The sequence below is a fragment of the Microtus oregoni genome, unplaced genomic scaffold (genome assembly GCF_018167655.1).
Source record: "Microtus oregoni isolate MIOR12 unplaced genomic scaffold, Mior012 000021F_ref0000039, whole genome shotgun sequence".
NCBI classification, from domain to species: domain Eukaryota; kingdom Metazoa; phylum Chordata; class Mammalia; order Rodentia; family Cricetidae; genus Microtus; species Microtus oregoni.
The window spans coordinates 24,435,160-24,462,990 of NW_024543080.1; the positions used below are offsets into that span (position 1 = coordinate 24,435,160).

Consider the following 27,831-nt stretch of genomic DNA (forward strand, 5'->3'; position numbering starts at 1 on the left):
AGAGAGAGAGAGAGACAGAGAGAGACAGAGAGAGACAGAGAGGTAGAGGGGAGTATATGTAGGTGTCTATGTCTGAATATTTGTGCTGAGAATTTTTAAATAATATGTTTTACTTTCACTGTATTGTCCTATGAATAAGAAAGGCAGATGCAAAATTACCTCCACTCTACGTAGACCGACTCTTGTTCCATTTTCTCTCCTTTCTTCTATTCAGTTACTTTTGGATTTAGGAAGAAAAAGCCTGAGATGTAGCTTTTACACATCGAAGAAAATATTTTCTTTTCTTTTACTATATAGACAGGAAATGTCACTGTGCTAAGTGTATTAACTTGAAAATTTAGGAGGAGGAAATGTGGCACAAGAATAAGACTGTTTTTTTTTTTTTTCCCTCTTCTCAGACTGGGTAGCTTGCATGTGCTGTGGAGGGGAGAACATGCTTTTGGTACTTGGGGGATGATGTGTGGCTGTGGGATTTGAAGAAACACACCTGAACTTTTGACTTTGAAGTCTGTTTCCTTGGCTTTTAGGATACTTAAAGTCTTACTTTAAACAAACAGTTGAGTTTCCTTACCTATGCACCTGTATTAACTTTTGTCACCAATTGCTTATAATCTACTCTTTTACCACACATCTTATTTTAGAACAATGTAACACATTTTTAATATCACTATCAAAGAAAAGGTGAAAGTTGTACATGAGTAGCATCTCCTTCTCCTGGCCTCTTAGATCTTGTTTGCTCATTTGCCATTAACTTACTTATTATATTAATATATAAGTGCCTACAATTTAAATTTTCTTGCCTTAGGGAAAAAGCCTTCTTTTATGTTGTTTTGTCAACTTTATTTTCTATATTTTGAAGCCTTTTGTTTCCATTTATGATGTGTGTGTAGAGGTCAACTTTGTGGAAATTGTTGTGTTCTTCCCCCTATGACCTGGATTCTGAGGATCAAACTCAAGCTGCTAGACTAACATGAGAAAGACTTTTGCCTGATCATCAATCTTACTGGCCCAACACTTTTATTTTTTTAGGTTTTATCATATTTATTTTTGATTATCTAATAAAAATTCATGCAATTACTTTTAAGAAATATAAGGCATCTTTCTATGAGAGATGAAAAAATAGCAAAAAAAGTTGCTCCATTTTGGGAAAAAAAAGAGACTGATCTTTCAATAAGTAGATAAATATAAATGTCAGGATATGTATATGAATCCATATTGATTTAAAACGGTAATAGTGAGCCCAGTGCCACTTGTTATGAAAGAAAATTGTTAATGAGTAGCTTTCCTATGTTGTAAAACAGATGCGGAATTGGGATTCAGTCTAGTAATGCAGTCACCAGTAAACCTGGTAGGCAGGGAGAAAGTTCAAAAAGGAGGGAGAAAAGAAGAAAATAAAGGAGGAAAGAACCAGCAGTGTAATGCCGAATTTACACATGTGGCATCTGTGATCAAAATTTCTAAAACGTGGTAGGTCTTTATATTTGTCCTGCATTATAATTTGGGCAAGAAAAATCAGGTGAGCATAAAAAAACAGAGATTGAAAATCTAGAATAATTATTTTGCAAAAAAAAAAATTATAGGCACTAGAAGTAAAATGAGAATGCTTTGTGGAAAATTATACTTAGTCATCTGTGCAATGAAATAATTAAATGTGCGTATGAATACACCTTCTATCTTACAAATGGTGTTTCACACACCAAAACATGGGTCCTAATGGCTTTTCAGGTTTCATTTTTTCTTGGAATTTTTCTGAATTTCTCTGAACATCACTTCAGGATTGCTCGATTTTTTCAGAATTGATGATCATTTGGGTAAAACTTAGAGTACAGTGAAAATACAAACATGAACCTGTAAGTATAAATCTTTAGTTTATTTCTTCCATTCAGCAGAGAAATATGAAACAAATTTGACTGAAGCGAGGACATGAAAGGACATGAAAACAAGTATGAACACTCTTGGAAAACAGGATACATTTCTTCCTACGACCAACAAAATACCAATTTTCAATTGTCTGGAAATAGGGAGGTGATAAATTTTGTTACATGTTCCAAAGCCACAGGAAACTAGCCATTCATATGATGGCACCATGATGGGAATTTCTGAGTTATTTTTCCTTGGTTAAGGTTACCAGCTATTTGTCCAAAATACTATCTCTGACTGCTTTTGAAAGTTTTTTTTTTTTATGTTGCTACCGTAAATTACAACAGTTTTGAATGACTCAAGCTAGCTACTATAACATGGTTGAGTGTCACACAATCACGTGAGAGCTTAAGAGAACACATTTGCTTCCTCAACAACAGTCTTGGTCTCCTGAATGGCAAGCTTGACGCTGGAGTGTCACCTTGCCCCTGATCGCTAGCTTCCTGTCTGCTGTGCAGATTTAAAACTAATCACACCTCTAATAGTACAGGAGCTAATTCTGTATAAGTGGCCATTTTCTCTTTCACCTGCCCTTCTAGCCTATCTGCTCTTTCTCTGGACAAAATGATGAACTACAAATCCATGAGGCAGATTTGTGCAGACCTGAGTGCTTAGTGTCTGGACATGCGTGTTGATGCTGGCCTTGCAGTGTAGCTAGAGTCTCCCTAAGGCCAGAGAAGTGCTTATCTTTTTTATTATGGAGTTTTTATTAGGAGTTCTGTGACCAAACTAATTTTGATATTTTACGCTTAAATTATAAGCAAATTTATATAAATTTAAATTACATAAAATTTATACCTAATAGTAAATATATGACTAATTATGATATAGAGAATCAGCAATGATTTATTAAGACTTTGGGTTCTTTTACCCCAATTTTAGTATTATATGTATTTATAGCTATTTTTATATCTTAGAAAAATTGAGGATTTTATATTAAATTGGCAAGTGCTTACAGATATAAAATGTTCTGCGTATCAAGGAAAGTACATCTCTGACACACAAAAACAAGACCTCTCCTTTGTTATGTGAGGTTTATACTCCTTCACCCTTTTAAGAGGTTCTGCATTTTAGAGTCTTGTGACCAATTTATTAATCACAGTCCTTGTATTGTCCTGGTTTCTGACTGAATGTACCTTATATCAACAAGTCGTTCTGAATTTTCCCAGCTGAAACAATCTCTAACAGTTTATTTCTTTTTATCTGTACCTATCTCAACTTAAATTCAATTTCAAGTTTTAATTAAGCCCAGATTCATATCTAAGAGGCTTCCATTGTTGTCCTCTTGAAGCAAACAAATTGAAAGATCACAGTAACTAAACTGTCAAACATTGCTTGCTGAACAAGTTATCAAATTAATATGCATGATACATTGTGAAATTTGCAAGCACTATTCACAGAAATAAACAGACCCCAGAGCCAAATGATTCACATTTGAAGCAAGGATTCATGAGGATTTATTGATTATCTTGATTGATTGATTGTCACACGACCTCCATGAAAATTTGAGAAAATAAGGCCATCAAAATATTTTATCTATTGTGATAGTCTCAAGAAGCTTTTGTTTTTACAATAATTTAGCAAAATATATTTTATATCTGTGAAATGTTTACTAACACTTATATAATATGAGTTTATAATAATAAACTCATCTCTTTGCCTGCGTTTATCTTTCTTTTAGTTTACTGCTGACCATGGTTTAATTTAGACTTTTATTTTAGTCATGTGATCAGGTAGTTTGAGTAAATGTTAATATGAATGTAGACAGACAAGATCAGGATCAATCCAACTACACAATAAAGTTTTGCATCTGTATCAATTGCTTAGGACAATTATGCCTTTTGCATTTTTTCCATTCCAAAAGCAAATAGAACCCCACCTTCAATACTGCATTAACCAATATTTATAAGTGTGAGATGAGGTACACAGCTGCAATATGCAATTTTGGTTACTGTAGTAATATACATTTATGGTTTTCCTGTCTACCTTATAAATCAAAGTAGCACACTTTTCACATTTATTTCTTTTGTTGGTTAAATTTCAAGGAGACAGTAAAATTGTCATGTCATGTCAGCCTCAAGTATTAAATGTACTGTTCCTCTCTCAAAATGTTTCTTCTAGAAGGTATTGTACTTGTTCTGAGTCAATAGAAATTCAATTTCAAGTTTTTTTTTCTTATTTTTATGTAGATGATTATAACCTTTAAATAGGAACATGAAGTACAAGAACAGAGTTTGATCATTTTCTGGAAATTACTCTACTATGAATGAGTAAACAAAATTGGATTTTTTGATTACAAGTAAAATGGCACAGACTTTAATAACCTTCTTATCTCAGCAAGGCATTTATTAAGGATTTGCAGTTTAAAGGGGCTTGGGACTATAGCTCCTGCGAGGCTTTGTGAAGGACAACTTATCAAGAAATGTGCTCTGCATTTCTTTCTTTTGATCATAGATTAATTGTGAGTAGATCCTTTCACTTTTCTTTAATATTTTATCTTTAGGGAAATCTGACCTGTTAGAAATCATAATCCCTCCAACAGCTGTGAGAACATTAGAATTATGTATTATAAAACACATTTCCGTGCAGAACATATGGCTGTGCAGGCAGAAAGATCTGTATTTTTGGCCCAGGTTTGGAATTAATACATTCCTTGAGCTGCTGAATGGTGTTCATGATGTTTGCAAAATTCTATTACTAGAAATATAATTCTTAAATGCTGCTTCTGATGCTATCAAAGGAATTTGAAATTAAGTATGCTTAAGTGTCATGCTGCTCTTTATACTAGCCATTGTTCATTTTTTCCAAGACCACAATCCTGCCTACTTTCTTATGAAATTTCTGCTATATTTCCCCTATTCAAATATATGATTTGACTCAGCTGAACAACATTGGTTATACTCTCTTTTCAACCTGACAGACCCTTCTCTCTGTTCATATTTATTGTTACAAAACAACTTTCTATCATTGGCAAAGTCAATGTTGGGCTTAAAGGAGTTAATGATTTGAATAAGTAGAGAGCACATTTAAATAAATCTCATTATCTCCAATATTTCTTAAGTGCCATTGGTCCTGACAAGGAAGTGAGAAAAGGTGTTAAAGATAAGATATGTCCATGTATTTTCCATAAGAGTCAAGCATCAGTCAGGTCAGTAACATTAGCCTTACTAAACAAATACAGAGATTATGTAGCATGCCGCTGATAATATTCATTAAATGATTAAGAATCTATGCCACAAGTGTGTGATAAAATGAAGTTTCTTTCTCAATTTATCTCTATATTTTAGTAACCAAATAATAAATATTCTTGCAGCAATCTAGGATTTGATCCAACTTCCCTACTGATAAGTTGAATCTCAGACTGTTTACTCATTAGTCTCCCTGGATTAAAAAATAGATATTAAATATTCATTAACCAAACTCACAGTCATGCTTCCATTTCTTTTGGTAAATATTTCCTTTCAGGCCAATTGACCAATTGCAAGTATCATATCACGAAAGACAACTCAATCTTCTCTGTTATGTGTAGCCAATATAGTACTTCATAATTTTAAACATTTTTCCTTCCTCTTTTAATGTCTAAGTTAAGCATGCAAGCAAACAGTCACACAGAGACGACATTTTTTTTCAGTTCCTTTATTCTGTACCACATATTATTGTTCTTCCCTTAAGTTTTGTGGCAAGTTTTAATGCTTATAAGATTGTAGGCATTTCATCAGGACACAGATGTGGGTAATTCTTGATCTCAGGCCTCTTTCTTAACTGCACGACTTGCTCCTTTCTGTGAACAGAGTTTTGAGACCTAGGTCCTTGCTATGAGAACTGGAATATGAATGCAAGGTTTAGCTTTGTAAATGTCCATTGGAAATTAAGATCTCTAATATGGGGAAGAGTTCTTTACCTTTTATCATTTGATATTTTTGGAAAACATTTATTAATGTGACAATTACTTCACAAAGTGTTGGAAGGTTTTAACAACAGGATAGCATACAGAACCATTATTGTAATCTTTAGCACATTATAATTGTTTAGCTGGTTCCTTTTGTGGTCGATATGAGACATTAAACACTACTGTCCAGATATTTAACACTGATGTCTTGAAATGATGGTAATCTAATACTCAGACTAAAGACATTTTTAGTGGTTTTAGATAATTTGATGGATAGTTACCCTTTGATTTTGGACACGTTTATGGAGGTATATTGTAAATATAATCAAATTTATCAATGTTAACAATAAAACAGTTACTAATTGCTAAAATTGATGAATTATGAAACTTAAAAACAGCATAAAAGGTTAAAGGAGAGAAGGCATCTAGAATTTCTGAATTTTGTTTTATATGAGTCACTTGAAATAATTTGAAAAGAAGTTTAAAGTACCAGAATTATTTTTTTCCCAAGAATGAATCTAATTGCTAACAACTTGTAGGAAATTTGCACTAAAAAATTTCAATTTCTAAGGAAAACATCTAAAATGATAGCATCATTAATGTCATTATCTTTCAATCTTGTAGGAGTATACCATAGATATAATTTTTGCCCAAACCTGGTTTGACAGCCGCTTAAAGTTCAATAGCACCATGAAAGTGCTTATGCTTAACAGCAACATGGTGGGGAAAATCTGGATTCCTGACACATTCTTCAGAAACTCAAGAAAATCTGATGCACATTGGATAACAACACCTAATCGCCTGCTGCGTATTTGGAGTGATGGAAGAGTTCTATACACTCTACGGTAATATTTATACGAATTGAGGTTGTATTTTCAGCTCTTAAAAAGCCTTCTTCACACCAGCAGAGTAGGACATAGGGGCATCTTTCATTTGTTAAAATCTAACCTGGTGAACTATTTGGTGATATATTTTTATATTCGGAGTTACTATCAAAAAAATGACGGGAAAAATATTTGGTCTTCCTACTTGGAAGCAAGAAAGGTTTTGACTCATATTTTAAATTTTATTCATTTATTAATTTGATGATGTTTTAAATATTTTATTTTGTATGTACATAAATTTTGTTTGCTTTTTCACTACACACATACCTTGTGAAAACCAGAAGAGAAACTTGGATCCCCTGAAACTGGAGTCACAGATGGTTGTGAGTCACTCTGTGGGTAATGGGAACCAAAACAGGTCCTCTGCAAGATCAGTGAGTGTTTAAATCCTGATTCTACTCAGCCATGGTTAATATTTATAAGTGTATAATTTAAATTCCTGTGATTTTTCCCTTGTAATTTATTATTATTTTGATTTTTAGCACTGTTGTGAAACATCACCATTAAATGATTGATCCTTCAGTTCAAATCTACCTAATTTATCCCTGTCAAAATATACGCTTATTAAAAATTACTACCTTGTTTTTACTTTTTAAATTTTATTTAGAGTTACATTTCTCCCTTTTTTATCCTCTCTCCAAACCTTTCCATCTAAATCTCCCAGTTCTCCTTCAAATACTAGGCTTCTTTCTTTACTAATTGTTATTGCATACATATATTTGTGTGTGTCTCTATGTATATGTGTATATAAATATGCATATACATATACACTTTTTAAATATAGCATGCTCAGTATATATAGTGTTATATATGTTTTTAGGGATAAGCACTTGGCATTGGACAACCAATGAGTGTAATGTTTTCTGGGAAGAAAAACTCTCATGCGCCCATCTTTTCCTTGTAGTCTGTAGGTCTTTGTGTTTTCTATTTCTACTTTGGCATGTTCAATGGTGTCATCCTTGAAGATTATCATGCTAAATTCAGAGAAAAAAATCATGCATAGCCTTGTATAATGTATTACTTATTGTGTGGCTTTTAACATATTAATTTCATATATATGTTATATATATATAATTCATGAAACTGCAGAAGCTTTATTTTTAATACAAATGCAGAGATTGACATATACAAAGTAGATACTTAGTTGTCTGAAGAAATGTTTGAATTTCCTACTCAGTAGTGAATGATGTAATATTTAGTATTAAATTTAAGGTTATCTTTGTATTTTATTAGATTATAGTCCATTATAGGTTGCCCAAATGATGTTTTAAAATCAGATGAGTAGTTTTTAAAGACTTTAACAACTCTTCTTTGTGCAATACTTATTTTTTTCTTCTAAATAGATTAACAATTAATGCAGAGTGCTATCTTCAACTTCATAACTTTCCTATGGATGAACATTCCTGTCCACTGGAATTTTCAAGCTGTAAGTGAAAGCAATGATAATCCTAGAAATTTGGGCTTAAACATACTTTATTAGCTTATAGAATGAAATAAAATGTGAGCTTAGAAATATGTTGATTGTTATTCCACTTTTAAGTTTAATAAATGTAAGTACTAGATTTGTTTATTGATTTTAAATTTTAAAAAAATGAAAGCTTTTTAGTGAATATACATATTGCAAAATAATCTTTTTAACTCAGTTTTATTTCAATGCCTTTTACTTTATTTTTCTACTTTGTTTTGTTGAAAATTGATTTTTCTGCATTGTATTCTAATTACAATCTTGATTTTCTCAACTCCTCCTAAGTGCTTACTACCTCCAGTCCCGCTTGAGTCACACCCATTCTGTCTCTTCTTGGAAAACAAACAGGTGTCTAAAGAATACCATATAAAGATAACATGAATAAACTGGAGTAGAAAAAGTAAACTAACATTCCCTTTTCTCATTCTAAATACTCATATGGGCTGTGAATCTAGGCTTGCATTCATTCAAATGATTTTACACAACTAGAATAAAAAACTCTGAAACTATATCAATCTTCCTGATGTAATATTTCACTTTATTAGATTTTAAAGTAGGTTTCAAAAATTGGTTGAGGAAAAAGTGTTTGCTTTTATAAATGATTTCAAATAGGAAAGGAATTTAGCCACTGGAATTCACATAAGAAATTATAAGCAGAAAGGTAGGCTTACAATCAACTCAGATATGAGTATATTTTAAAAACACATTGAATTCCTGTGTTGTTTTTGACAATATTTTGGGGATTAAATAGTAACTACCAGGTCACAGTAATTATAGCACACTTGAGTCTGAGATGGTTACCATGTTCCAGGTAAATAATAATAGAGACAATCTGAGATTTATGAATCAAGACACTAGGACAACATCAAACTTCCTCTCTCTCAAACTCCTCAGTGCAAAAACGAAACTCATACTTGTGATCATCATAAGAGCTATATAATTCTTTAAAGCACACACATACCACGCACACATACACGCTTCAGTTAGTATTTTCTGTATTTGACAAACTTTATAGTATTGATTGAGAGAAGGATCACAAATACTCATTGTTTGGATGGTGTTGGTATTGCAATGATAATATTTTAAATTTTTCTAAACTACATATATTTTACTACAATTTTTTCTCCAGATGGATATCCTAAAAATGAAATTGAGTACAAGTGGAAAAAGCCCTCTGTGGAAGTGGCTGATCCTAAGTACTGGAGGTTATACCAGTTTGCATTTGTAGGATTACGAAATTCAACTGAAATCTCTCACACAATCTCTGGTAAGGAGGAAACAGAAGCTGACATTGTTATTTAGGTATGGAAGGCAGAATGTAGATTTTTCTATGTTTTACTCACTAACATATCTATTTCTTATAGGAGATTATATTATTATGACAATCTTCTTTGACCTGAGCAGGAGGATGGGCTATTTCACCATCCAGACCTACATCCCATGCATTCTAACAGTTGTTCTTTCTTGGGTTTCCTTTTGGATCAATAAAGATGCAGTACCAGCCAGAACATCACTGGGTAAGACTGTGCTGCTATAGCACAAGCTCTTAAAAATTAATAAATAAAACTTCATTGATGCATATTTTAGAACTATCCTCTAGACTATAATGAGGTAATAATGGATTAAAAATTTAGTATTATACAAAATTGAAAGGACTTCAAATAGTATAGGATTTTACATAGTAAAGAACTTGGAATTTGAAAACTCATATTTTACCCGTAAACAGGACTAAATATTTACACACGCGCGCGCGCACACACACACACACACACACACACACAATGTGTGTGTGTTTAAGAATTAACACATAAAAAGCAGAGAAGGGAAAATATCTGAATCTCATTTGCTAAATATTTTGATTGCCTTACAACGAATATTGACGATGTTTTAGCAGGATCACAAATCATCAGCGTTTAATTTACTGGTTAATACTAGAATTGCAAATTGATGGCCAGCTGTTCCAAAAGACAGATATCTGGATAGAACAAGAGCTTCCTGATTTCTAAAACATCAAAAGCAGTGAAACTAATCTGTTCCTTTTAGAGGTTCTTATACAATGCCAATGTTTACAAGAGTAATTTTGGCTTCATCCTTTAAAAGGTTGATAATGATCTTTCTATAATAGTGTACCATAATGATCACAATATATAGTAAACAAATGGCTGATTTTATACATGTTTTAACAAAGTGACAATCTATAGTCTCTTCAATATTATACAAGAAAAGCTTATTAATAATTGATTCATATTCAGAATAAAGATTCAATCACATTGTGATTATAATTTTATCTAAAAATGTAAAGTTAGATGAGTTTTATTTTTAATGATTAATAGGTTTTCCTGTAGTTTCTATGATAGCTGGAAAAAAAATGTTCATTCAATTAACATTGTAGATTTAAAATCACATAAATAGGTCAGTAGTAGATCCTGAAATATTAAGTATCCTAAAAAAATTGTGGAGTCTACCATAGGTATAGAGTAAGTGAGTGAACAAAATCTATCTATCTATCTATCTATCTATCTATCTATCTATCTCTATATATATATATAAATTTTATTTACTCTATCCTTTAAGATATTTTATGTTTCTCATTAAAAAATTTATTGAAACTTATTTGTATTATAATAAAATTTTAGCTTAGGAACTGGGGATACTGATGATAATAATCTATAGGCATAAGAATAAATCATTATCCTGTTTTTCTTAATATCACACAGCAAATAAATGAATGTAAGAAGTGGAGATTTAGAATTGAACTTAAATTTACATCCATTCTTCAAAACCTTTGCATTTGTATTATTTTTTTCTTTCTAACACTAATTATCCATGGGATAATAATGATGAGGTTCTCTGAGAATTATTTCAGCATATTCTAGTGGGCACATGAGAAAACATGATCCCCAAATTGCTCCTCCTATACTAAAGATTTTTTGTAGCCATTTATTTAAATTAAATTACATTCATATTTACAAATACATATTTATTTAGCACTATACTTAGAATATTTAAAAATATTAAACATTCAATTCACAGAGCTATGGTTGTGGCAATAAAGAATAAGAATGGAGTTGGGGGTAGCTGGAGAGGTAGCTTGGTGGTTTGGAGCACATGCAGCTCTTGTAAGGAGCCAGATTTGGTTTCCAGCACACATATGGTGACTCACAACCATCTCTAACTATAGTTCCAGGGGTTTCAATCCTGTCTTGCAGCTTCTTGCAATGTATCCATGTGGCACATATACAAATATAATTATTTAAGTGCTTTTGTTTATGAGTGTACAAGCACTTAAATAATAATATTTGTAGAAGAATGAAAAACACAAAAAATATAGAGCTTCTTATTTAAATGACTTAAGACTAACAATGGCGAGAATAATGAGATGACTATTACATAAAGGGAGAGATAAAGGAGTCCAAAGATGGACGCATGGACTTGGCTTTGACATGTATCAGAATTGCACATACTAAAATTTTAAAAATATAAAAATTCATTAAGTGTATTTGAAATGCAAAATATATTGTTATAATTCTGCATCCTTAAATTTGAAGTTTTTAAACTAAGTTCAAATTATCACAAAAGAAAACAATACATTAATACATTAGTTAGGCTACTCTTACTGAATGAGGCAAACAAAAAAAAATAAACATACAAAATAAACACAACAAAAAAAACCCTCCAATAACTGTTCCTTCAAGTAATTTGAAAACTACTGGCTTCTACTGCACGGGTTCATAAGTGCTCACTATGGTATCATATACTGTGGAGAAAAGGATTCAGAGACTTTTGGTTCTTGGCTGTGTAGGGTGTATGTGTGGTTCGTGACTTGAATTTCCATAGCCATCTCATCGTTCAAGGTGGCTGCTGGCTTATTATCATAGCATTGCAGTAGAAAGAAGAGGGGGGAATAAAGCAAGGCATCTCTCACATTGTGGTGTCTTCTAGACTTTAAATCTTGGCTTAGTTCCCCTGGTACAATCTTACCTTCTGATCACACTCTGCTTCAGAGACGTGCCCAGTGAAATTGTACTTTAAGAAAACCTCCTGCCAGCCCAGCAAGTGGTGGCACACGCTTTAATTCCAGCACTTAGGAGGCAAAGACAGGAGGATCTCTGTGAGTTCGAGACCAGCCTGGTCTACAAGAGCTAGTTCCAGGAAAAGTTCCAAAGCTACAGAGAAACCCTGTCTCAAAAAGCCAAAAAGAGAAAGAAAGAAAAGAGAAAACCTCCTGTCAACTAAAAATGTTTATTTTTTTAACCATGGAGAAGCGAAGAGTGAATATTAGGAGCCACCCTGAAATCCATAGTGATTTGAATCATTAAACTTTCCTACACAAAGAACACAGTGAAAATAATGTAGCCATGGTTACTAGTAATTCTTTCTGGCAATCATATCCTTTTGTTTCCATTGTTTATTTCAGCTGACATTATTGTTAAATTAGAAGAAATGAATAAAAATGTTCTGCTAAATTACTTGTAATCATCTATTATTTTCCCTTTTCTTCACAGGTATCACTACAGTCTTGACTATGACAACCCTCAGTACAATTGCCAGGAAATCTTTACCTAAGGTTTCTTACGTGACAGCAATGGATCTTTTTGTCTCTGTTTGTTTTATTTTTGTGTTTGCAGCACTGATGGAATATGGAACCTTGCATTATTTTACCAGCAATAATAAAGGAAAAACCACCAGAGACAGGAAGCATAAAAACAGAACTTCGGTATGTTTTATTTTTATTCCTTTTTAATAGTAATATTTTTGAGAATTTCATACATGAATGTTGTATTTACATCACTGTCTCCCTTTCCCTTCTTCACTCTCCTCTCTTCCTTCCAAATTCACAATCTCTTCTTTAATATTATCATTACACATACATACGTGTGGGATATAATAAGGTGTAAGAGTTGGGACCTTGTAGCATTACTTGTGTTTGTTTTGGCTTGTCAACCTGGGTTGTCATGATGATCTTGTTAAGACAAGTAGGTTGTTGGTAATTCATAGGTGTATTTCCTTGTTATGTCTAGGGGCCATGGTCTATTCACAGCTATCCTTAGCCACTGTCTAGTATAATGTTTCCGTCCCCTCTTCCATGAATTTCACTTAGCCTCAGGTTTAGGAGTTGTGCTGCATGTATATCACTTGGGGTTGCATATACCACAGTCACTCATTTTCTGAATTTGTATTATGTATATCAATATAATGGTCTGCATCTCTTGCAAAAAGAAGTTTCTTTGATAAGCAGTGAGAGTTACTCTTATCTGTTGTTATAAGGATAGGTATTTTGAAAATGGTTGGAAAGCTACCCACTGACATAAGAAGCTTCTCTGGCAAAAGTTGGGACCAGCCCAAATCTACAGATATAACTACTTATAAGGCAGCTTGATAACATGACCATTAGCAGAACATCAATAGGATAGGTTTTTTTCTCTATAGTCTAATTCTTCCCTAGCCATGATTTTGATCTTGATTCCAATGCCCCTCCCATGAATCAAGTCTCAAGTCCAGTCAAGGGAGCAATTGTATAGATAGAATTATATTATTGTACAGTGTACAGATCCTGTTTAGCAGGTCAGAAATAGAGCTACATAACATCACTGATATCCTTTTTTCCCCCACTAGTTTGCATAACACCTTGCAATGCTATGAAAAATAGGTAGCAGGTAGAGTTTCCTGGCTAGCTCAGGAGTGATTTGTTTTATAAATGTCACCAATGTATATGGTTTCTTCAGCAGCAGGATCTAGTTATGGTGAACAACCTAGAGTGATGGCAAAGTACTGTATTGTTTGGGATGGTACTGAGACATCCCTAACGAAAACTCTTAGGGAGATAACCCCATTTCTCCAAGGTTTTCTTTTAACAACCTGTCTCTTCTTGGAATAGTATTTTCCACTACTGCAGAGTACTTCTTTTAACATTCCTTTAAAAAATATTATAAATTAGCTTACAAATTATTGGGTTTCATGGGTCTTCTTTGTACATCCTTAGTTTTGGTTAGTCCGTCATCTATACCTCTCCGCAAGTCTTTGTTTTAGTAACTGGTCTATTCCTGTGAAGAGACACCATGACTAATGTAATTTTTGTGAATGAAAACATTTAGTTGGGGGGTTGCTTAGAATTTCCGAGGTTTACTCCATGCTTATCCTGGCAGGGAACAGACAGGTATGGCACTGGAGCAGTTGCTGAGGGCTTTACATACTGATTAACAGGCATCAGACTCTCTCTCTCTCTCTCTCTCTCTCTCTCTCTCTCTCTCTCTCTCTCTCACACACACACACACACACACACATACAGAGATGGAAAGACAGTCAGACAGAGATTTGGACTAACATGGCTCTTGAAGCCATGCCCATTGTCTTTCCAAACAAAGTCACACTTGCTAATCCTTTCTAAAAGGCCAACTGAGAAGGAAACATTCAAATCTATGAGCCTATGGTCCGTTCTTATTCAGGCCACTACAATTCCCCATTCCCACTTAATCCTTTATTGTCCCTGTGTAACCTCATAGTACATGTTTTCTGTTATCCTCTCTTGCTGGATTTTTACTTGAATTACAAGATCATAGGTTCCCAATATGCTGTTCATGCATGCTTTGTTTTGGTTAAGTCTTCCCATGGGCCATATTGCCTACAATCCCCATTACTCCACTAAGTACTTCAGTGTTTCTGCCCCAAGAATTCACCTTCTCTATTTTCAATTCAAATGTATTCCGAAACACCCTTCTCTAAATGCACCTCCTCCACCAAAGCCCTCTTCATGTTTCGTAGTCTCCACATATGATGTATGTTACACGTAGAGAGAAAAATAATTGAGGACAAATATGCAAAAATTTTCAGTAGGGACCTATGTGGCTTCAATGTATAACACCTTTAGCTCCATCATCTGCCTGCAAATTTCATCATTCTACTTCCTTTATAATTAATATTCCATTGCATATATGTACCACATTATTCACATTTCATGTGGCAGTTGACAGATATAAGGGTTGATTCCATTTTCTAGCCACTGTGAATAAAGTAGCAATCCATATGACTGTGCAAGTATCTTTATTGCAAGCTATAAAGTGGTTTCATATGCGTATGTGTAAGAGTGATTTAAACTTGGACATCTGCAGATCTCTTTTTAACATTTGGAGAGGCCTGCCTCCTGGTTTTCTGAGTTGCTGAACTAGTTTATGCTCTCATTAATAATATGTGATGCTGACAAACAAAACCCAAGATTATATGAGAGGACCATTCATCAAGACCAAGAGCTTCATTCTAGAGATCCAGGCATGGTTCAACAAGTGTAAATGCTTTTGGCATAATTACTTCAACATTTCTAAATGACAAAAGTTACAGAGATCTAGGATTGGGGAAGCATGCCTCAACATAATAAAGGTATGTATAGTAAAAATAAAGAGCTAATATTCTTTTAAAGGAAGAAAATCTCATAGCATTTCTACTAAGATCAGAGAAAAGATATGTGTTCTCATCATTTGTATTCAATTAGTACAAGATTCTCTAATGCTACATTCTTTGTCAAAGGTGTAATAGTATCTAAACCTATTTAAGATATATTTTTGAATCTGGTTATGGTTTTTCACACCTGCTATCCCAGCAGTTGAAATGTAGAGGTAGGGAGACTGTCTTGCATGATGAGCTATAAATTAAGACATTGCATTAGTACAACAAAATAAAATATTAATTGATTTCTTTTTCACAAGTATCTGTGGATTTGCAAGAATGAGTGGCACACATAATTAACTCACTTTTAGAGAGTAAGATCTCTTTTAAAACTATAGCCTACCAAGAGTAGAAAGTCGTAGCTCTTACACTTTCTCTAGTTTCTGTACAATTATATACTTTTAATCCACACCCAATCACAATGACTAACATATATTGTATCAAATTATATGTTAAAATTGGTTATAACTCGAATATATGTAACAATTAAATGATTGACTGTAATTTAAGTTTATAATAGCATTATAGCAACCTGAATGCAATGTCTAACATTCATTGAGGGTTCCAGACAGATCTGAGCATTTCACATGCTTTCATTTGTGCTCAAAGAAACCCTACAAATGCAAGTTCATCGACTTTCACAAGGCAGCTTTGTCAGTGATAGATCCAAGATTCATGCTCAGGTCTCTTTGTGAGCTGAGAGCTCCATTTTTTTGAAGCCTTCATTTTAACATTTTATTCTGTTCCAAACACTTAGAAAAGTAGACTTTCATTTCACCAATATTGACAATGTGACAGTATGCTACAGATTTCAGTAAATACATTCAGAACAAATACTCAAATAAAGACAGTGCAAGACATCCATCCTTGACAAACAGCTTGTAAGGCTGCTATAATATGTTTACCATGAGACTCGAGTGATCAAATTTCTTTAAGTTTAGGGACTGAATGGCTTTGTTCTATTTTTTTTTCTTTTTATGATTTTTATTTTAGAAATGTGGATATATCTTAATTCTTTATTTTAAGAGTTAAGGCTAGTAAACTTTGTATTTAGGTCCAATGATGTTCAATGTCAAAGAAGGCATTGCTAGATGTAAAGATCTGAGAATTTGCTTCAAACCACAATTCTGTTACTGTTACAAATTCACAACAATTTAAAAGATCATGTTTATGATTTTATGAACAAAGTACAAAAGAATAATGATTTCCACTTGACTAATTGGTATTAGACTTAATAGATTTAAAATAAATTTTATTATCATGTGAATACAGATGATGTGGAGTGTGTTCTTACTCGTACCAGAGCAAGCATGAGGGGGTCAGATGAAAACACAGCAGGATAGGTTTCCTAATTACATCTATATGTGGATTCCAGAAATAAAACTCATATTTTCTTGTCAACAAGGTAAGGATTTCACCCACTGAGTCATTTTGGTTGCTTGTGCACTGATAAATTTTAAAGAAAGAAACTGAACGTTCTTACTATTTTTTTCTTCACCCAAACCAAACCTCTTCTCTGCTTTCCATCTCATTCTTTAATCCTCATTTTAAAATGTAAATGCCCACACTTGTGTGTAACAATTGTATTTACTTTATTTAATTTTTATAACTTTTGTTAGAGATTCCAAGAATAAAAACAAATGACATTAACACACATGTAATATGTAATGCCATATGAGTTTTAAAGTTTCTTTTATACAGATATGTAACCCAGGTGGATTACTAACTGAAACACACCTTATGGGTGAACAGCTAGCTACCCAGCGCAACCTCAAGTCATAAACTATAGATCACAGCTCCAAGTGTCATGTTGACTCAAGGGAGCTGAAGCATAAAAATGGAAACTTAAAATTATGGTGTTTTTAAACATTAATTTATCAAAATATACTAAGAACTACCCAAAGTCTAGACATAATTTTACTACAGTTATTCAAGAAAAGAATCATGCTTAGTCTGTTAAATTTAGCAACAGTCTCAGCAAATTAAATACTAAAAATGGAAAAGAAACAACAACAAGATGACAGTATTGACGTATTAAATGGCAAATAGCAATAGTTCACAGTTGACATATTAGTTGACTGGAGAGTGTAAAAATATTTTATAGACATTCAGTACAAACTTTATGTGTCTTTCATGCTTCCTGAGATACATATTTCATTAGCTCTTACAACATTAAATGACAATTTGAAAAATTGGGACCAGCAATCAAATTTGTATACCTGCTTGGTTTGTTTTCAGCCATCATGGCCTTACTAATCTAATGCACTGATATAGAGAATAGACAACTCTGTCCATTTTGGCTCACTTTTTCCATAAAACATATTGTGGAATCTACATTTTCCATTTTATCCAACCCAGACACACCTCCTGCAGCATGTATGCTTACACTGATTCTCATATTTCAGATTACAACTATCCTTTCTCTCTCTCTTTCTCCTTCCATATGGGAGCATTCGTTAAGAAGCTAGAAAATCTGAATCGTCTGGAGTCCATAATTTTCCCTCTCTATTGTTTATGATAGGAAATATAAAGTGCCTTGAATATGGATATGAATATATATGTATATATTCATATATATAATCACATTAATATATATTCATATATTAAGAGATGACATCTGAGTAAAATATATTAAATAATGACATGCATTTAATAAAGATATCTTATACTTTTCACATTAAATATTTGATTCTATCTTCCTTTCCCTCTTCCCTTCTCTCTCTTTTTTTATTCCTTTAATCTTTCCCTTCTTTCTCATTTCTGCTTTATCTGAATTATTATTTTTACTCTGCCTATACCTGTCTTCTAAAAAAACTCCCATTCAATATGTGGGTTTTATCTCTTAATACACACACTATTAAATTATTTGCATGCAGTTATTGAAAATAAATTTTTAGAAGTTATGTTAAGTGTACTGGACTGTGATTCAGACTCTTGTGAAAGGGGTAAGAACTGTAGACATGTAATGTCAGTAAACCCCCATCACACCACCAATGATGAACATTTCATGTTGAAGCTTCAATATCCATAGGCTATAATAAATCTCATGAAACCATGAGATACCTACACTTTGGGACTGATTGCAGAATTGGACAGTACTGGATTAATTTTAGGCTCTCAAGATTTTTAAAGTGTAAAATTATGGGTATTTAATCTTTCACCAATGCAAAGACAATTTTTAGACAAAAGAAATTGAATGTGTACTCTGCTTCCAGGAGTGTTTAGAGCTAGGTGTAGATAAGCTTGACAGACAAGTATGGTGTCCAGAATTATATCCTCAACAGTCATGTAAAGGTTGGATGTAGAAATGCTCTCTGCAGGAAGTCTTGCACATTTACCTACCTCAGACCCCAGTGCAAGATGCTGTTTAAAAAAGAACTGTAGAAACTTCATGTGTATTAGCACTCAAGACTGACCTCTCACTCCCTTATACACATAAATCAGCTTTTCAAAGAATGCAGAGTGTGATTTAGAGGGTTAGGAGGATCATCTACATGCTATCTTCACTTGGCTTGAGTTTCAATTTTCCATAGCACATTTCCTTGAGCAATTATAATAGTCTCCAAAATTTTCACCTTTCCTCTTTTGCCAATTGAGGCTGTATATTATGCATGTCAACTCATTTCTTATTTATTTATTAAAGATTTCTGCTTCCTCCCTGCCACCGCCTCCCATTTCCCTCCCCCTCCCCCAATCAACTCCCCTCCCTCATCAACCCGAAGAGCAGTCAGGGTTCCCTGCCCTGTGGGAAGTCCAAGGACTTTCTGCACTCATGTACACTCATGTGTAAACACATGCACACATACATATAAAAAACAGAAAATAATTTACAAACCCAAAGTGATTATATAGGCTATGAGAGAATTATCAATGAGAATGGTAGTTTCTAAAACATTTTCAAATGCAAGGTATTTCACTAAAATGAATACCTCTAAGATGAAGTCATTTTTAAAAGAGCAAAAGAGCTGCAATTTTCGAAACAGACAACCACCATAAATCTGGAACTACACTGGCTATACCTAGCATCCAAGAATTGCAGAAGACACTGTGAAATATAGTCTATGTGGTAGAGAGTCTTAGACACACAGCATTGCAAAGAAGGTTGTGGGAAAGTGGGTCACACGCCACTCAGAAAGTTTTCCTTTCATTTCAAGTGGGAAGAATTCATTTATAAAGCATTTACACTGAGTCTAAAGGAAATCTGGCAGAGAAAAAAATCAGAGGCAGTGTAGCCAGCTGAAGCAGTTATTTGGAGTATAAGCTGAAGTTTCATAAGAATAAATTTGGGGGAACATTTAAAACTGAGAAAATCACAAGAACTGAGTTGAGGCTTGTAGATTGTGGGGAAGATAAACTTCTGCTCAATTGTATAATTTCTTATATGGTAGCTCTTATAAACTGGTTAGGTGGGTCCAAACTGATACAAACTGAACAAAATTCCAAATGTACCTTCTATCTCCATAGCATTATTAGACAACATGCCTAAGAGTCACATGTGATTTCCATCCTGGGCATCGTCAATATGGGGTATTTTCGCAGTTCTGTTGGACACCCACTGGCTTACAGCATAAGAACTTTAGGGACAAAATCACCCATGTTGAAGACAGAGCAGTGTTGGTGGGCAGCTTGTGGATTTCTAATGTCATGTTAAGACTATAGCTTTTGTCTTTTTCACTCTGGTGTGTCAGAGAAACTTCTAAACAGAATGGCAAAGTTGCATCTATGTGCCGTCAAGATAACTGGAGGTTAGTACACATGTGTATTCTTAAGTTGCAGAAGGGGGGGCTCAATTTGGAGACCACTGTAATTGCTTAAGAAGCAATGTATTACTGAAAATAAGAACCAGAGCCTCAAGGGAAGATAACGTGTGGAAGGGTCTCCCAACTATTCAATTTACAGAATCCTTTCTGTAAAAGGCTAACATCTTTTCCAGCTAGTACATGTCTACATGAATAAACATCCATCTACCCTTCAGAGGATGTAATGGAATAACAAACACCTGTGTCCATCTGCAATTTCACAAATCATAAAAGATTTTTTTTTCTTCTGAAATGGTGTTTGCCAAAGATCCCAGGAGGTCTTTTGTGATATTGGTAATATGATAAATACAACAAAAAAGGTCTGCTTAATTAATTATAAAATGTCAGGTATGGTGGGATATTTTAGGCGACGGCAATCATTAGATGTCGATTGCAAAGGCAGTCAGGTGACGTGCTTCTGTGTGCAGCTGGGCCCTGCTCGCAGTTTGCTTTCCATTCTGACATCATAATAGCATCCTTTCATGTTACTCTTCACAAACTCGATAAATGGATTGATCGCTGAATAAAACTCTCATTAAAAAATCTAAATTTATATGAATAGTGGTACTTGAATGAATTTGAATCAAATGGAAAATGAATCATATAAACAAATAATGTTTATATGAGGAATGAAGGCACTGCCTATAACTCTTGGTCATAGATTTCAGAAATAAAATAATTTTTGTGGTTTTCATCTGATGGGTACTTTCACTTGTTTATAATATTTGTATAGATTATTTCAAAGCATCAATCATAGAAAAGGGAAAGTAATTATTTTATATGAAAGGTAATTTTTTGCCATTTTCTTCCCTTTTTATCATATATATATGAAATATTATATATAAAGATTATATATATATCTTTTTCACATAGGTTTAATTTAATTTCATGGTTATGAACAATTCTAGTGTCACTATTATTTATTTTTACGTCTAAATTTTATCATGTTTTATAATATAAAATAATAAATAAGACCAGTTTATTGTCCATATTGTTAATTTTTATTGATGTGAGTTTTATTATTTTTCTCAAATATTTATTTTCTTTTCTTTGACTGTGTGTGGATATGTGTATATGAGTACAGGGGACCTTAGAGTTCAGAAGAGAACACTTAATCCTCTGGACCTATAATTACAGGCATTTGTGGACCATTCATAGGGGGTGCTAGGACTCAAACTCAGTTCCTCTGAAAGAGCAATATGCCTTATGTACTCTTAAATACTGAGGCGTTTTTAAGTCTTTTCTTGATTATTTATTATGAAAATATCTATTTTATCCTCTAAAAGTAGTCATTAATTCTTTTATTCTTGTTTGGAAATTTCATGTATGCTTGCTTATATTTTGATCCAGTAGATGCCCATTCCCTCATCTATAATTTTACCCTACACCTCCCAACAATTTTCTCTTCTATTTCTGTGCCTTCTCCTTTCATACTCATTGAGTACACTTACTGCTACTGGTATGTGCATAGATGTAGGGCCATTTACTAGACCACAAGCCTGAAGAAGACTAACTCTACTTCCTCTGCAGTTATTAATTGCCAACACCTCCTGAAATATGAATGGGACTTCAGGAGGCCCTTCTCAAGTTACCCTGGGACTGGCAGGCTTTATCTTGCTCAGATCTTGTGCATTTGATCATTGGTACTATGAGTTACTGTCTGCAATAGCTCTGCCATTTTGGTGAAACTGTTTCACCATAGATGTCGACTGCCTCTGGCTCTTATAATGTTTCCTCTGCCTTTGACCATAATGACTCTTGAGTCTTGAATTTTGGGTGTGATGTCCCATTTCTATAGCTCTTATTTTCTGACCATTGAGCTTTTGTCAGTCTTTGAAAAAAGAAGTTTAACTGATAAGGGTTGAGAGGCACACTAATCTACACATCTTGATTTCCTAGGCATCATACTGTCCAAATTTTCTTCTTTTTATCTCTTGCATCACAATATATTTTTAATTAGCTTACAAAATAGACTTTTACATTCTTTACACACCATACATTTTCTTTAACCCTTTCCCTCTCTTTTTCTCTCCACGTTCCCATCTCCTGCCCTAATTCCAGCATAAACCTTTATTTAGCTCCTGATACAGTCCAGACCCTCTATTTCATGTCATCTGTGTTCTATCATGCTTTCATAAATTTTACTTTGGTGGCAAGATCATTGTTCACATCTATATGTTTACATTACAAAATGTCTACAGTTCATTTTGTTAACCCTTTCCATCACCCCTTGTTCCATAATCTCCATCATTTTATGACCAGCCTGGGTCTTTTTGCCTCTACTCCCCCTCCTCTTTACCTTCATTTTCATGTTACTCTCATTGGCCCCTCTCTCCTCACTGAATCCCCTTCCCTGGACCATTTCTAGTTTCCTACCTTTCACATGAACTCTAGAACAGAAGGTAAGAAGTTAGAATCCTCCACTTTATTGAGATGCGATCTCCCACTGAACCCATGGCTCACCGAGTAGGCTAGTAGAGGTAGCTGGCTTGCGCTGACTCTGTCTTTTGGCTCCTGAGCTCTGTTGTAATCAGCAGTCACCACACCTGCGAGTCATTTTATTTGGGTTCTGAGAATCTGTGCTTGACTGCTCAGATTTGCAGAGCCAATGCTCTATCCACTGATCCATTTTCCATGTGTTGCGTGTGCTTGGTTATTAGTATTTATTTGTCTTTATTTTCTACGATTTAAAAGCACAATAGCTTTGAATGAAAGTTCAAATTTTAAGAAATCCTTTATCTGTTTGATTTTTAAACATTGCCCATAAAATATTTCATGGCTGTGAGATACAGCTTTTTAAATTTTAACATAAAGAAAAAAAATTGGTAAGCATCTATATTAGAAAGAATTAAACTCAGAGAAATGATTTTATAGTCTTGACTTCTAATTTACTGCCAATTTGACAATGAAACAATGATTATAGTGGGATTTCCAATGCACAGCTTAGTTAAATGAAGACATGAAGTATCAAGGCTGCCTAAAGTGGCAGTCCTCTTGCTGTTTTGAGTGATTCATTTTTTTCTAGTATCTACTCTTGTTGTTAGCGTTGTGAGTATGTGTGCTTTGCCATGAATTTTGTAGTGTACTGTGACACGACGTTTTCAGAGAGCAATAGCAACAAAAAAGCAACGGCAGTAGTAAGTGCTGTCTACTTGCTATACACGCCCCATTTAATCATCAGTGTGGTCTGTAGTATTGCAGTTGTCACCTTTGCATGACAGGCATCTCAGAGGCAGAGGAGCAGTCACATTTTCTGTTCAATTTCACACAAGCACAGTTTCATGGGAAACATCTCTCCCAAGTGTGTCTGACTCTAAAGTGCTTAGTTTATGTTGCACAGTTTTCGAATCTTGCCCATGCTATGAGATTTTCAAATATTGTTTTTACTACAGTTGATTATTCAGATCCTGAGTCAGTATGGTTTCTCTGAAGGTAAAGATAGAAACTACAAAGACTGGCAATCTGAGTTCAGTATCATATCTTAAAATTGTTACATGTCCTGTAACAGATGAATGTTTGTTTTTACAGATGTACACAGAAATACATGTACAAAGACATATATTAAAATAAAAATTTTACTCAGAACTTATTATGTGATTTTAGTTTGGTATTTATCTCAAATAATCCTGGTAAAATAGGAATTATAGTTATCATCAAACTGAGCTTGATTTTTCTATAATATGCTACAAATTTACATAGGCGCTCATATGCTACACACAGGGAGAATTGTAGCACTGTTCAAATGAGCCTAGTTTTTCACATCTATTGGTCCTGAAACTGTGTTTTTAAATTTTTATAAAATGGCTCTTTGCACTCACTCACTCCTATATATGCCATATTTTCTCTGTCCTTTCTGGCATTTCCAACTCTTTTCAACATCAGACTATTTCTTTCCATTATTTATTCTCATTATAACTAAGTGAATTATATAACTTTCAATATAAAATCATTTGTGACATTATGATTGTAAGTGTTCAAAACCATAAAAATATAAAGTTTATTATCATTTCATGCTTAGATTCATGGTTGACAATATCTTCATAGATTAACTTTGTAGAGGCATATGAGTTTTATTTCTAAAGTTATTTTTTTCTTTATATACATTTTGGAAGAGAAGAAAAGTTAATTATGCCAGTAATTTAAATCTAAAAAATACATTACAGTTGAAAATAATCAATATTTGGAAATCACACTATTTTTTAATTGACTTTCATTTTTCTAGTGCCTCACTGGCAGAAATATATTTATTTTCTTTGATCCTGTTTTTGGTCTCAACATCTCATTTATCATTTTCTCAGGTATCCCCAGCTCTCCATGCTGGATCCACTCTGATTCCCATGAATAACATTTCTCTGCCTCAAGGAGAAGATGATTATGGTTACCAATGTTTGGAGGGCAAAGATTGTGCTAGCTTTTTCTGCTGCTTCGAAGACTGCAGGACAGGGTCCTGGAGGGAAGGACGGATACACATACGCATAGCCAAAATCGATTCCTACTCGAGAATCTTTTTCCCGACAGCTTTTGCCTTGTTCAATCTGGTTTATTGGGTTGCATACCTTTACTTGTAAATTCCACTAATAGATAAAAATCATAAATGTATGGCTTAGACCAATAGACTCAGTTATATTCTAGTAACATGAAGTTTAAATTTAAAATAAAAGAGTCTATTGGTAAAAATCTGAATCATACTGTTATAAGACTAGGGCTTTCATACATGAGTAAGGCAGAAATATTCAGGTTAATTTATCTAAATGGACATGAAAACTGATTGTCAAGTATAACACACTGAAATTATAATGTATATTTTTACTTTACTTTTCTTTATTTTGCTTGTATTTTATTAATATTGGAACTTAATACTTCTGTGAGACATATTTTGAATATGAAATAATTTTAATACATATTTTATTTAAATATAACTATTGCTTATAATGAAAGATTAATGCCTAGTATTAAAGTACTCTTTGCCTAGATTAGTCATTAATTTGATTTTATTTCTTGTTTTTACTTGCCCTGTTTGGGATATAGATTGTTTAAAACAAAGCCATGATTTTCTTGGATTTATTTCCATGATACATTACTCTTGAGAAGAAAATAATATGTGTATTAATGCCTTTTTAAATAATTTCCCTTTGTGAGCTGTTAATTTGTAATTGTACATGTTTATGGATTTACAGAATAAACAGTGCTGTTGTGTCTTATTTTGGATATGTGAAACCATTAAATCAAGTTACTTGGCAACTACAATTTCTAAAATGGCCAATTTTATCTGTAATCCACTTTCTTTCCTGCTCAAGTGTTAAACAAAATCAAGCCACATTTAATTTGAAGATTTTCAAAGTTGGATAGAAAATACTAAAGCCATTTTTTTACTTTGTTTGTACTGCAAGGTGAGAAAAATGTCAAAGTTATTTTCTGCCTTGTACGATTGATAAGGTATAAAGAGGTTAAAAATGTACCAACAAAAAATCAAGTGGGAAATGTTCCTTTTTCTCATTATGCGCTACAAAAAAAGAGTATTACAAGTTCAAAGGAGCATTACGTCAAAGTGTTTGATTTAACTCTGCTTAAAGAGTCATCTAGCAATCTAAGCTTCAGGTTGTCTTTGAAGATAGACTTAAATATATTCCATTGACATTTTATAAGGCAGATATATTTGGGAAACCTTGTCAGAATGTTTTATATACCCACTGAAATCCGAGGTGAGCTTTACAATGTAGTATAATCATTGGGTTCTCTCTTTTAGACATGTGGGAAGCCGCAAAATTCACCTTACAAGTGGACTTTGTGAGAGGTATCTGTAATGGACTTGAGTAAGGACATCTCAAAATCCCTCCAGTGAGGAGAAGAAAGACTGTAGAGAGACTCATTGTAAGGAAAGTCAATGCTACATCTGGGAGCAGAGGCTTCAGCTTAGATATAAACAGTAGAAATCTTCGCTGTGGTTCTAGAGAGATGGCTCAGTATATAAGGGCATTTTATGCTTTTGCAGAGGACCCAGGTTCAGTGCCCAGCATCCAATGACAGTTTACAACATTCTGTAATGCTTCGAATTAGAAGTTCTCTTCTGGTGTGGCTGAGCCGCATGTACTTGGTGTACATAAAGACATGCAGGCAAATGTTCACACACTGTACAAATAAATATGTAAATCTCAGAAATGAAGAAATGCTCAATGTTCACAGCAGCCATCACAATGAAAGGTTTCATATGGAAGGACATGTTGAGTTTGGAGAGCAAGCTGCCATGGACATGTTTGACACACATGTTTGTATTTCAATAATTGCTCCCTGTGGTGTGACATTCTCTGGACGAATTTCGAATGTATTACAATGTGACTTGGCCAGCTAAGTAATCCTCCATCATTCTCAAAACCTCTAAAAAATACACAGGAGTTGAAGGACAATAAATATTAACTTTTTAAAAAAGTAAAATGCCAAATAAAGTTTTGGCTATATGTACACTAACTTTTAGATATTCCACTCATTTTTGATGACATTAAATATTCATATATGTTAGTAAGATGAACATTCACGTAAGAAAGAAATGAAATATGGAGTATCTGTTAAGACATAACATGCTTCAGTATATTTTTTGGCTATTTTCCATATTTGTAGTATTGGCTTGCTCATCATTAATAGTGTTTAATTTAGTGGCTCTTTGAATTGTATCTAAGCATGACTAATTGTTAAAATACTTTTAAATGCTTGATATAAATACCCTCGAGTTTTCATTGCTGTTTTATAAACTAGGCTATAATGTTGAAAATATTTAGCAGTGAAAATAAAATTATTAAAAATATTATATGCTTTTACATATATTCCTTGTATATATGCATACACACATATATACATATATATGTATATGTGTATATAAATCATCAAATAAGCACTTTGTTTCAAAGCCAATGGTATTATATTTAATTAGAAAGATTAGAAAAAGAGGCATGCAAGCCTAATTACATTGAAACCTAGAACCAAAAAAGTAAAATTTTATTTAGGTATTAATGACTCAGATGAAACTTATAGCTTATTTTTAAGGGAATAAAACCCAATTTTTGTTTTAGTCCATGTTTTCAAATTTAAAGTCAACTATGTTGAATTATTTAAATTAATATGACTTTTTTATCTAGATGATTTGAAATAATTAATTAGGTTTATGTGGAGATTTTTCCTATACACATGGGAAAATTATTTTTACTACTAACATAAAACAAAAATATAATCACTAGGAATGACAAGTAAATGTCAAACAGAAAGATGTAAAATAATTTGAAAAAGTGTTAATTTATATAGACTTAGTTTCCAGTCACACAATTAGTATTCAAAAATTTAGGAAGCAGAATGTGCACAGCAGTATTTTATCCACCTAAATAAAACAGCATAGTAGCATTTTATATGTACAGTAGCATTTATATACACTTGATTTGCATCCTA

General features: G+C 33.3%; 1 protein-coding gene across 1 annotated transcript in view; it reads left to right on the plus strand.

Moving 5' to 3' along the window:
* Gabrg1 (gamma-aminobutyric acid type A receptor subunit gamma1) overlaps positions 1-25,598 on the plus strand; it is a 71,846-nt gene extending 46,248 nt beyond the window's left edge. The window contains exons 4-9 of the mRNA XM_041671351.1: positions 6,434-6,654; positions 8,037-8,119; positions 9,288-9,425; positions 9,523-9,675; positions 12,664-12,875; positions 24,696-25,598. Of these exons, the coding sequence (XP_041527285.1) occupies positions 6,434-6,654; positions 8,037-8,119; positions 9,288-9,425; positions 9,523-9,675; positions 12,664-12,875; positions 24,696-24,965 (1,077 nt within the window). The 3' untranslated portion in view covers positions 24,966-25,598. The remainder of the gene's footprint in view (positions 1-6,433; positions 6,655-8,036; positions 8,120-9,287; positions 9,426-9,522; positions 9,676-12,663; positions 12,876-24,695) is intronic.
* The last annotated feature ends 2,233 nt before the right edge of the window (positions 25,599-27,831 follow it).